Raw genomic sequence first — 12492 nt, 5'->3', positions numbered from 1 at the left:
TTAATTCTGACATCAGCATTGGCAAATAATAGGAATCACTGTGGAGTAGTGGTCTGAGCATTAGACTATGACTCTGAAGACCAGGGTAGGACTCCTCACTCAGCTATGGAAACCTAATGGATTACTTTAGGCAAGTCACACGCACTCTGCTTTCCCATGATAAGTTTGCCTTAGGGTCACCATAAATCAGAAACACGCTGAAGGCACAGAACAACAATTGGCAAAGTAATGAATAAGCTCCTGAGCTATGCAGCTTTCTCACTGGGCAGCCCCTTCTTGCCTTGCACAAGTCTCAGGATGATTATTTTCTCCTCCTTGATATTCTGTTCTCCTACTCAGGATGATTATTTTCTCCTCCTTGATATTCTGTTCTCCTAAACAGTGTAAGTGGTACAAGGACTAGCTTGCTGTTGATCTCTACAGTCTTCTCCTAGAAATGTGTGCGCCATGTGTGCATGCATCTACCCTGAGTCACATCAGTATGATGTGGATGCACTCTACAAGAAGAGGGTTTCCATGTGTACAGCAAATAGGACTAACAGCAGGAGGCTTCAGGCTACTTATTGGATGAAATACATGTATATGATTACAAGACCACTTGTTTTGATTTCCAAACTACTTTCAGACAGAATAATCTACATATTTTCTTATACACAGAATGCTTTTTGCAGCTTTCTAGATAAACTTCATAGAATACAATATTATAAATCCCTTTGTTTACATAATTCTAAAAGAAACTCAAGTAGCTTAATTATGTTTTAACAGAAACAGCCACGGCAACAGGTGAAGTTTTCCATAAAATAGCATTTAAAACAATGAATTAAAACAGCAACTAACAAGCTCAGTTAATGGCAGATAAAATGCATGGTGCACTCAAGAAAACAGCCTCAGGATGACTTCATTGATTTAGTATGTTAAATGTGGTTGTCACTTGTAATTATTGCATTTACAAATCCTCTCTATCTGTAGAAATTAAGCAGTTTAACTTTTCATATTATCCAATTTAGGAAAACTATCTTTTCTTGTTACATTTAATGGCACAGCATAACATACATATACTGACCTCGAGCTCTTTCTCATCAAATGTCTTCAGTAGATGCTGTGGGATTACTTCATTAAATCCCTTCTGCAGCGCCAGAAACTGAGCTTCAATCCCTCGTAAAAATCGCCAGTTCACATAAAGCCTGCAACAAAGTTCAAATTCTGTTTGCAAAGAACTGTCCTCACACCTAATATCTTCAATATGCATCCCCAAACTGCATCTTTTCCCACCAGAAAACACAAGCACCCACCAAAAACTCTAAGCATCTATACAGCAAATCCACACTCTTAATTCAAGCAAGCCATAATACTTGCTACACAAGATATAATAACAGAGAGGAGATTTTTTAAAGACCTATGCACATACACATACCTGACATATTCCTTTTTATTCTCCTCGGTGACAGGAATGCTTTTGCCATTCGGCTTAAGTTCATGTTGTATAATTTCACCATAAGCATTATGTTCCACACAAAACGTATGGTCCAAGACTCCTGTAATATCATTCTCACTGAAGTAGTAAGGAAAACAGAGGTAAATGAAGCAAATTCCAAATGTCTAAGTATATTTTGAGAACATATTTTGTAATATGCTAATAACACACCTAACCGATGTATTTCTACCTCTTTATACACTGGCAATCCCAATAGAACATGGACTTTCCAACACTCTGTAGGGCAGTGGCTCCCAACCTTCCTAATGCCGTGACCCCTTAATACAGTTCTTCATGTTGTGGTGACCCAAACCCATGAAATTATTTTCATTGCTACTTCATAACTGTAATTAAATAGGTGTTTTCCAATGGCCTTAGGCGACCCCCATGAAAGGGTCATTTGACCCCCAAAGGGGTCCCGACCCACAGGTTGGGAACCACTGCTGTAGGGAATGAGGCATCCATGCAATTCTTTCCCTAATTGTGCACTAATTGTGCACTAAAGAACTTTCCGCATAAAAGCACAGAAACAAATTACAACTGAAGTACCCCAGCACAATCATCCATGGTAATGACAACATCTGAAAAACAGCCTGCCTGAAAGAAGAAGAGCCCTCCCTTTATCCACCATCTTGAGGTAGATGAAGGCAAGCCAGCTCCAACAGGCCTCCGAGGGAGAGCAGATCTGCTGGACTTTTCCCCTTCCCTACTGTCATTCCCTTCTCCTTTTGTGTCTTGTCTTTTTTAGACTGTAAGCCTGAGGGCAGGGAAATGTCTAATTAACAAACTGTAAGCCGCTCTGATAGCCTTGGCTGAAGAGTGGGTATAAATAAATAAGTATATTATTATTAAGCCTGGAATGCTAATGCTGTGGGTGGGGTGGGGTGGGGTGGGGAATGAGGTGAGAGACAGACAGACAAACAAATGGACACAGAGAGAATATGGACCCAATTTGATAGTACATTACTAGCCACAATATTATTTAAAAGCCCTGGCCATATTTGGGATACTATGATTTGATCTGTTGATATGAAATGAGATGAAGGAATTTATAAATACCTAATAATTATTATAAAAGAGTTGCGTATAGCAACCTCAAATTTCCTGATGCTGTTATCTTTTTTATTATTATTTTATTGTTTTCCTTCTTTCTTGGATTAATTCTGTTTGGCCTTTTTATTTGTCATTGTCATCATCATCATCAAAAGACCATGGCCAATCACAGCCTTTACAAGTTCAGTTTAACAGCTTGCACCTTCTGCAGTCCTGCACAAAGAATACACTTGCCCCTCAATCACCTCAACAGGGCTCATATTTTCTAAGGCTAGCAGCCAATGGGGTTACCAAATGACTAGATGACTAAAAGGTGTCTCCCAGTCTTTTTATTAATTATTTAGATTGGTTAGTTTTCCCCAGCAGGGAAGCCAAGCAAGCTTATGGTGGAAGAACAGAGTAAGCAGGCCCAAAGGAGAGAGCACTTGTGTGAGAGAGAATGGAAAAGAAAAATGTGTGTTGGATAACTCTGGCATATAGCTTCTATATGTGACCCCTAAGAAAAAGACGCTCCTGCTTTTAATGATCATTAGATCATCTACAGTTTTGGTGAAACTGTTGCTACAGGGCAAATATACTAGAGTTTAAAAAAATATAACCACTCTAAAAACAAACATCATTTTGAATGGCTCAGTACATACAGTATCCATACTAAGCTGTTGTGAAGATCTGGGTCAACTAATTCCATGTCATCCAATGTAATTGGCTTTCCCAGTAACTGCTTATAAAAAGGCAACGTGAAGCCCCCGTCAATGTAATGTCCATGAAAAACAGCCATCCCCATGATCCGTCCAACAAAGTGGAAATAGGATAAGTGTTCCTGGAATTGAAAGAACAAATATATCAATTTTAATTCCAAAAGGTATGAATTATTCATATTTGAATAAAGGAATACTATCACATTCTATAATGCACATTAGATTGTTTGAATGTCACCACAAAAGTCAGAAAGCAGTTTGCAACACAAAATAATATTTATGAAGGGAAAAGATCAAAATATAAACATAATTCCAATCAATGATTTCCTTAAAGTAAAAGAGCTAAATACATACAGTGCACCCTTTTTTTACACGGGTGATCCATTCCAGACCCCCCCCCCCCCCGTGTAAAAAAAGTGCATATGCTTGAGCACCATTGAAAGTAATGGGGCTCGTGCTTGTGGCGGCAGCGGTGGGGCCTCGGCGGCACACGTGCACCACAGGCATGCAAGCCCATTAATCCAAATGGGACACACCGCCCCTTACGCCCCGCGCAGCTAGCCGTGTATGATGTGGGCGCACTGTATACGTAATACTCCACACCACGTATCCAAGGTTTGTTTGGCCCATTTTACAAAGGAGACCTGTAAATACTGTGGAAGTCTTTGCATGAACGGTCTTGCTTTTCCTGACCTTCTTTGTTCTGGTAGCTGCTACAATGAAGTCAGCTTCAATCTTGTTTTTTGTCTTGTTTTGTAGCCTGTTTACCATCTCTCATTCAAAATACACCCTGTCTATCAGTCTGTTTAGCCATCCTATATTTGTTCTGTTATTATTATTGTGTACAGTGTTGTGACATGGGGCAAGATTTGGGGAAATACAGGGTAATTTGGAGAGGGAGACTACAGAGCCCTAAACAAACAGACAGAAACCAAACAATCTGCCACAGCCTTTCTGAAGCAGGAATCAATTTCTTCCTTGTAATGTCAAAACATATAGGTTAGCTGCTGCTGTTTATGAAGTCCCCTGCATCCAACTACCAATTTGCTGGGATGTTTAACGAGCTTGATTTCCTTTTTTCAGTCCACACTGCTCCTCCCAACTAAATCCTACTGAACAGATGAGAAACAGCTTCATCATTAGTGACACAACTGGGATCACTTCCCAAATTGCCTTTAAAGGCCTTTGCCCATACATAATATGAGTCTAACAGCAGGAAAGTTGGCCTTAAGTGTTCCTAATTGAAAGTGTTCCTAAAACTGATAGGATCATAAATGTTCGTGTAATGACATGGGAGCATAAAGAAGAATGTATTCTTGTCAAGATATAAGTTACAAAACAACTTCTATTTAGCTTCCTTTTAGATGTTCCAAGATCCTGGGAAGAAATGTATACCATTTATTTATTTAATACTTTTGTACACAAAAACATCCAAAGTAGCGTCTATCTGTTCTAAAAATAAAGTAGAATATCACAAAGGAAATGAGATAGGGACATTGGCTTTTACCTGTGATATGTCCATTTCCAGTAGATAAGAGCCCCACATACTGTAGTTTGGCTTATGCTCCTCCCACTCACTCCAATTGGCAGAAAGATAAAAGAGACCTTCTGATGACCCCATGTGGGTGGAGCTAACCCTAAAAGGCCAGTTGCTACAACAGCCGAATGCTCCAGAAAAAACATAAATGATTTATTTGCATATCGGACTATACAGAATTAGACAGTGACAGAGAGAGGCAGTGAGTAATCTAACTTGCTCCCCATAGGACAGAACTATGTATATTATGAATCATCCCTATGCCAGCACCTCTTAGGGTGGGCCAGGATGTGGGGCTCTTATCTACTGGAAATGGGCATATCACAGGTAAGAGCCAATGTTCCCTTTCCCAGTAGATAAGACCCCCCACATCCTGCAGATTGGGATTTACCAAAGCCAACCTAAGCAGGATGGGTGATGCTGACCCCTCAGAGACATAATTTTGAGCACCTGCTGTAAGACCCTGCTGCCAACAGCGGCCTCACTCGAACCAAGCTGTCAAACTAGTAATGCCTAACAAGTGTGTATGGTGGCTTCCTTGTGGCCACTCTGCTGGTCTCTGTTATAGGACCTATGATAACTAGAGATGCTGATGCACCTGTGCTCTTTGGGATAGGTAACTTAGTTTCTGGTGTGACCTCCTGAGGATTAATAGCAGGTAGTAATGGAGGGCCTGATCTACCTGCTAGGCATGGAAACTAATGCCTTCGTGCCCTTAGAATAGGGCTGAAAGGAGACAAAGTGGGGTGTCAAAGGAACGGGGGGCTCTCCAGGCATGGTGTATGTTTACATTCTTTCCAGTTCCTTGAAAAGATAAAGGAGAAGGCTGGGGGGAATAGGATTCTGCACTCTGAGAAGGTTAGAGCTCACCCTAAGGGTGGGGTCTGGGTCTGGCTGAATGGCAGTGGAGTCAATTCTAATAACATTTAGCTGCTTGTGTGCTAGCAGGACCCCAGAGTAGAACCCCTGTGTGCAGAAGGGGCAGCAATCAGGAGGGGCCCTATCCAGGCAAATGATTTAGGGGAGACCTCCCTTAGGAACTAAGACTGTCAGCACCCTCAGGACCCAGTAAAGGAATGGTGTTCTGTAGGCAGAGCAGGCAACAACAGTCGCCTGGGGAGTCTCTGCCTATGGGGGATGGGATGCCATCTTGGCTCCTTGCCTATGTCACAACAGTGAGGTGATAAGTGCAGTCTGTCTATGGCTGTGGGGCCTAAGGCTCCAGCCAATGTCCTCCTGGAAGAATTTCAATAAGGAGAAGACTGAGGGTTTCAGGGAGTCCTAAGGGACACTCATGGTGACTAATGTGGTATAGGATGGTGCTTCCCAGGCTATCTGGTCTGAGGAACCAGCAATTGTTCCCATTGTTCTCTGGGAACTCACCAGAGGTAGCAGGCCTGGCCTAGGGACTGCCATTTCAACTAGTATTGATATATAGAGATGGAGAGATGTCTGGCTGACCCTGAGATTCGGGGGTATGTCATGCATGGGTGCCCTTCATTCCATGGGCCAAATCCTATTTCACCCCTTAATACTCAATCTAGGGAAAACAGAAGATAGCAATCCCAATGGGGAGAAGAACCCCAGGGTTTTAACTTGTCTAAAATGTGGATCATAGTGGATTATGTGATCAATCAGAATGGAACCTGATCCAATCTGGAGCTATGTCAACTCCCACCCCATCACTGATCATCTTATCAACTGGTTGTAGCAATGAAAGTGATTTGCCTTATAGCAATGAACACTTACTATTCTGGAAAAGGAATGTTAAATGCCTGATCACCAACTATTATTTCAGAACAGTGTGCAGTTCTTTACTGGAATATCTGTGCACCTGTGTAAAAATAAGACTATTTCCATGGTTAGGCAAGGGGGAGACTGGGTTACCCTATATCTTGGCAGACATTGGGGAGTCCATACAGATGCGTGGATGCAGTCTGTGTTAACAAGGCCTGTTGCCAGAATTACATCTGATTTCATCTTGCTCAGTGACTAAAAAATCCTCCAACTCCATGCAGCAGACTATCATCATCCTATAGGAAGGCTGAGAGGACTTCAAGCTGAATGAACTGGTGCTCAAAGGGTCATGAAATGCTAACCGAGGACTTGGTAAGAATAATCCTCTGCTACTCAATTGCAAGGGGAGAAATTCCTCAATGAAAAAAAAACTGTCTAAGGAAAACAAATCTTAGTTATAAATAGGACAGTGGCCCCTCGCTATCCATTGGAGTTTTGTTCCAGGACCTCCTGTGGATACCAAAATCCATGGAAGCTCAAGTCCCATAACATACAATGGCATAGTATAATAGAATCCCTTATATAAAATAGTAAAATCAAGGTTTAGAGTGTGTGTGTGTGTGTGTGTGTGTGTGTGTGTGTATCAAGCTGTGAATATACAAAGGTCTGGCTGTAGCTCCCTATATGGAGAAGTACCTGTGCCAGCAGAAAACAAGGTGTAGCCACTAGCAAGTCCATTCTTCCAGCCTCAGAAGAAGGCAGTGGGCAATGGTGTCTTCTGAACAAGACCTTGCCATAAAAACCTAGTTAGGGATACCTAGAGACACCTAGAGACACACCCGCACAGTGGCTAATCTTATATCAATAGTATGCAAAGGGTTCTTGCAGCACCTTGAGACTAACTGAAAGAAAGAAGTTGGTAGCATGAGCTTTCATGACCTTAAGCCTAATTCCTCATATGCATGACACACCTTGTAACAATAGGTCCACCAAGCCAGGGACCAGTTGAATGGTAAGCCCATCTGCGGGCATTCTTATCTAAAATGTAACTATTTAGACTAGTTAACAGGTAGTTCGGCTCTTCTTTCTGGCAGACCCTCATGGCTCTGCAGGATGCCTATATGGGGTTTGAAGCCACTCCTTAGCAGAAAAAACTGCTTTTATTGTTTTAATGCATTATGAGAAGGGGGGAGTCCTACTGGGATGGAGAGGAGGCTGTTTGTTTCTGATTAAGAATTTTCTTAACCACTTCTGTTTCTGAGAACCTTGTCATAGCAGAAAATTATATTCCTTACTTTCTCCCTTAAACAGACATCTTTCCTCTGAGGGAAGGGAAGGAGAGGGGAGCCAGTTGTCTCCTAAGGGCTAGGTGACTGAGGTTCCCTGTGTTTCCTATCAGGAACTTGGACACCCTTCTGCCCCTAAAGTGGAGCTTGGCTGAGGTAACAAAATGAACACCAAAAAAGGTTAACTGGCACCCCTTGTAAATCTGAGCCCCCTGTCCCTGCTGCTGCAGAGTGCTCTACTCCTTAACTCCAAAGAAGGCTGCCTGGGCAGTAGGTTCTTCCAGGCAGTGAGGGAAATGTTCCTGAGTTAGCAGTGACTGAAGGCCATTCCTACTCATGGGTAGATAGCTGTATATGGCCCATAGTGTAGCCCTGATACTCACAGGACATTTTGTTTTGTTTTATTTATTTTTGAAACAGCCCCAACTTCAAAGCGGGGGTTTAGAAGTTTATCCCTTTCAGTCTCAGGCAGGCTTTATAGTAACCTGACTGTATTATAGTAACCTGGCTTGCTCCTCAATTCCCTTCCCATTTGCATAGGTTAGCTGGGAAGGGTGTAGAGGGGGCTGCTGTGGGACAGTACTCCCCATTTTCCCTGGATGGATCCTGAGAAGGGATCAGCTCTGATGTAAACAAGAGGCCAAGGGCCCCAACTGCTCTCCTCAAGAGTGCCACAGTTTGGTGCAGCCTGACACAATTAAGGGTGAAGAGAACTCTCTCCCCATTCTTTCCATACGTGTTCCCCTCCCCTGTTTCTGAGGAGAGAATGCAGGAGGATTTGTACCCACGTGCTTTGTTTGTCAGAGATGGGGGTGGCAGAGGCCATGCTCCCTCTGGCAAAGGCATGATGCCATTTTCTGCTTTCCTTGTGGGGTGGTCTACGTAGCAGCCAAAGAAGACCATTTTAGAGTTGGAAGCCTCAGTCCTTGCTCGGCCCTGTTTAGCTTCCTTTATAGCCATATGGCCAAGATGGCGGGTGTACATGCCAGAGGAGGAATCCTCCACCCCTTTCCACACAATCTCATTACAAGAATTCAAAGGGACTTTGGCAGGAGCCCTGGCAACACCACCATGTGTTTTCCAGGCTGCAATAGGATCTCCCACAGCTGCTGGGATCCTGGACATCATTGGGGCCTGAGATGGGAAGAAATTGGGAGACCAAGTGCCTATCTTGCCCATCTGCCCTCCTGGCAGGGTTCCAAACCTTATGCTAGACATAGCGCCTGCAGTGGCAATAGCAGAGGCCTCCTGGCAATGACTGCCTTGAGCGAGGGCATTAGACCTGGAAAATGTTCTTTGCCAGCTATATAGAGGGGCACCGGTACTCACTCCTTATCCTGTGTCTTCTGGCTGGCTTGTCTCTCTGACCTCTGGCCCCATTTCGGGCTGGGCAGAGGTGCTGCAGAGAAACCCTTCCTTATGGCTTCTGGCTGACCTGTCTCCCTGACTCCTGGCCCGAAACAGGCTAGCCAGAGATGTTGAGAAGGGAAGTTTCCATATCTTCTGGCCAGTTTCCTCCCTACCCTTGGCCCTGAATGGGCTGGGTGGAGATGATGCAGAAAAACAGAGACATGGAGGAGCTACCCCTCACCATCTGTTCCCGCGGCTCCCATGCTGCTGTAAAGCTGTTTGCAGCACTCACCTGTGCTCCCACCATGAAAGGGGGGAGGCAGATTTGGAGGAGAGGGAAAGTCATCGGTAAACCTGAGACCTTTCCCCTATCCTGGGTGCCCTTGCCATATTAAATCTTTCTTCATGCTTCCAAGGCATAAAGAGAAAGAAGAGAAGAAAATGGACTGGAGTGGCTGTAGCAAAGATGAAGCAGAGCAACAGCAAACACATCCTACTGGAGTAATAGGCAGGACAAGACTGGCCTTCTAGGATTACCTACGTGGGGTCACCAGAAGGTCTCTTTTTACTGTTTGCCTATCTGGAGTGAGTGAGTAACCCAAACTACAGGATGTGGGAATCTTATCTACTGGGAAATATATGATGTTAATATTAATACAGAAAAAAATACTGGCTACAAAGAGTATATGAGTATAAAAGCTTGATGAAGTGCTTCTTTATACCGGGTTGACAGCAGAATCTGGATTTATCTGCAGCGTGTAGATGTCATCACGTGAATATTGGAAGAGGCCATAATATGGATTCAGCATTTCATGGGACAGCAAATAGAGCCATTCTCTGAAGGAAACACAAACACTTTGAGATCAGATAAACATTGCACAAAAATACAGGTCTTCAGAGATAAATTCAACATCACGACCTAAGCAAAATGCTTGTCAGATGTTCTTGTTTCAAATTTATTTCAACTAAATATTTTGCTATTTCAACTAAGTGTCAACAATCTAAGATATGCAAACAATATCATTCTGCTAGCAGAAAATATCAAAGATATCAAAAACAATTACTAAAGAAAGTCAAAGAGGAGTTACAGAAATCCAGTCCAAACAACAAAGAAATTGAAATAATTAAGAATTTTGCATATCTTGATGGGAATGGGGATTGAAGTCATGAAATCAAAAGAAGACTAGGATTGGGAAGAGCAAGTATGAAAGAATTAGACAAGATACTGAAGTGCAAAGATATAAAAATGAACAGAGAAGTTAGGATCATCCAAGCCAATTGTACTTTCCATCACCATGTACATATGTGAGAGCTGAACGGTGAGGAAAACCAATAGAAAGAATATCATAAATTAATTTGGGATGTGGTTCTGGAGAAGAGTGTTCAGGATACCATGGACAGCCAAAAAGACAAACAAATAGGTCCTTGAACAGATCAAGGCTGAACTCTCCCTGGAAGCCAAGATGACTAAATTGAGGCTATCATACTTCAGACACATTATGAGAAGGCAGGACTCACAAGAAAAGACAATAATGCTAGGGAAAGTGGAGGACAGAAGAAAGAGAGGTTGACCACACACCAAATGGATAGACTCAATCAAGGAAACTACAGCCCTAAGCCTGCAGGACCTGAACAGAGCAGCTGAGGACAGAAGGGCTTGCAGGTGTCTCATTTATGGGGTTGCTATGAGTCAAAGGCAGCTAACAACAAAAAACAGAAAAAATTGAACAGTAATAAATTTGTCCACACTAGAACCACTCCCCCTAACTCAGCAACAGCCTTTTAGTTGAATGGAATCACTAACATCTTCCATTTCCATTTAACTTATATATTATTAATGCAGCATAAACACAATGTTATAGTTGTTTGTGTTCAGGTAGAAAATAATCATATAAATTGCCAAGGAAGCTTGTTTATCATTTATCCAATAATAAATAATATTTGCATTTCCAGTTTATTTATATAATATTTAAGATCTTAATTAATGTTTAATTAGCATTCCATAGCAGCTGTATACGTCAGTTTTTTGTAAAATTTGAACAGTCTTAAGACAAACCTCTCACTGTCTCAAGCTAAGCAATGTAAACATAGACCTAAGATGATCAGACTGCATGCAGTTCAACTATTGTGTCCTAAATGATTAAGTAACAGAATACTGAAATGTGCCCATTACCTGAAGGACTTTAAAAGCCTATATTTTAAAGTGCTAAATAAATTTGCTCCAGTTGATAAATATTGGTTTAAGCAACAGAGTACACAGAATTTCACAGCACTTCTGAGATTTACTTCCCTGGCTCAGATCACTAAATCTCTTTGCCAGCTAACCAATTTATGCCAAATGGAACTGCTGATGGAAGGAAGGCAATAGTTAGATCCCAGAATCACCTGAGACAGCCTTGTTCTTGTTCTGCAATGGATAAAAAGCCAGTCTAGAAGCATTTGCTTAACTATTATGTGCAGGCAATGTAGGTGCTTTTGATTTAGGAAGAGTCAGCCTCTGCTCTCAGTCCACACATTCTATTCTATCAGGTAGATCCATTTTCCATTTATTCACACTATGAACAGCTTTCAAAAACAGTGTTGCTGGGAAAATCCATTCACCCACCTTATTACTGTGAGAACTGCTTGCTGCTACAGTCGAAAGGAACAAAGAAGCTTCGTTCAAACAATATCCTCTTTGCTCATCAAAAAATCTCCAGCGCTTTATCCCTGAGCCCTGTCTCTCCTGCAGTACTGAAGTTGGGAGATGGCACTTGCCTTGCTTAAGATCACAGAGGGCTTCTTTTGAGAATAAGGAAGCTTGTACACTTCTGACTAGACCACTCACCTGAGAGCATTTTATTTTGAGTAAGATCATCTTTGTATGCATTCTGCTCTACATATACATTCCTCTATAAAAAGATCAAAGTTTTTCCCCCATAAAAGATGTTGCTAGAATGCCAGCTTGAGGTGGGAAGACTCAGAATACATCCCTGAATTCACTAGAAATTGCTGTACATTCTCAGGCCCACTTAAAAATCCACCACCAGATGAATTATAGGGAAAATGGTTGCTCCTGAATCAATACAAACTAAAGTAATATGCATTTTATTGTTTACCTGGCAACTCCTCCATAATCAAGGCCTTCTTCCCCACGAAATTTTATCATTAATCTCTTCCATAGGTCTTTAGGCCTCATCTTCATGACTTGCCTGTAAGACTCCTGGAATTACATTAGATACTCTTTAGTGAATACTACTGTAATTCTTATACTGATACTTTCTCTACTTATAACTATAATCATATTATCCCAAAACGTATGCCTCCTCACACTAGCAAACATGAAATTATTTACATTTTTTATGAGTTTTTTGGGTT

General features: G+C 42.0%; 1 protein-coding gene across 1 annotated transcript in view; it reads right to left on the bottom strand.

Annotated features, from left to right (window-relative positions):
• Positions 1–12492, bottom strand: part of SMURF2 (SMAD specific E3 ubiquitin protein ligase 2) — a 134264-nt gene that overhangs the window by 12881 nt on the left and 108891 nt on the right. Inside the window, exons 12-16 of the mRNA XM_089476889.1 lie at positions 12234–12337; positions 9858–9972; positions 3169–3347; positions 1415–1552; positions 1064–1184 (exon numbers count right to left, since the gene is read on the bottom strand). Of these exons, the coding sequence (XP_089333015.1) occupies positions 1064–1184; positions 1415–1552; positions 3169–3347; positions 9858–9972; positions 12234–12337 (657 nt within the window). The remainder of the gene's footprint in view (positions 1–1063; positions 1185–1414; positions 1553–3168; positions 3348–9857; positions 9973–12233; positions 12338–12492) is intronic.

The sequence above is a fragment of the Sceloporus occidentalis genome, unplaced genomic scaffold (genome assembly GCF_023333645.1).
Source record: "Sceloporus occidentalis isolate IW3139 unplaced genomic scaffold, rSceOcc1.0.p SCAF_1, whole genome shotgun sequence".
NCBI classification, from domain to species: Eukaryota; Metazoa; Chordata; class Lepidosauria; order Squamata; family Phrynosomatidae; genus Sceloporus; species Sceloporus occidentalis.
The sequence above is the reverse complement of the archived record's forward strand: the minus strand, read 5'-3'. Positions and strand labels throughout refer to the sequence as shown.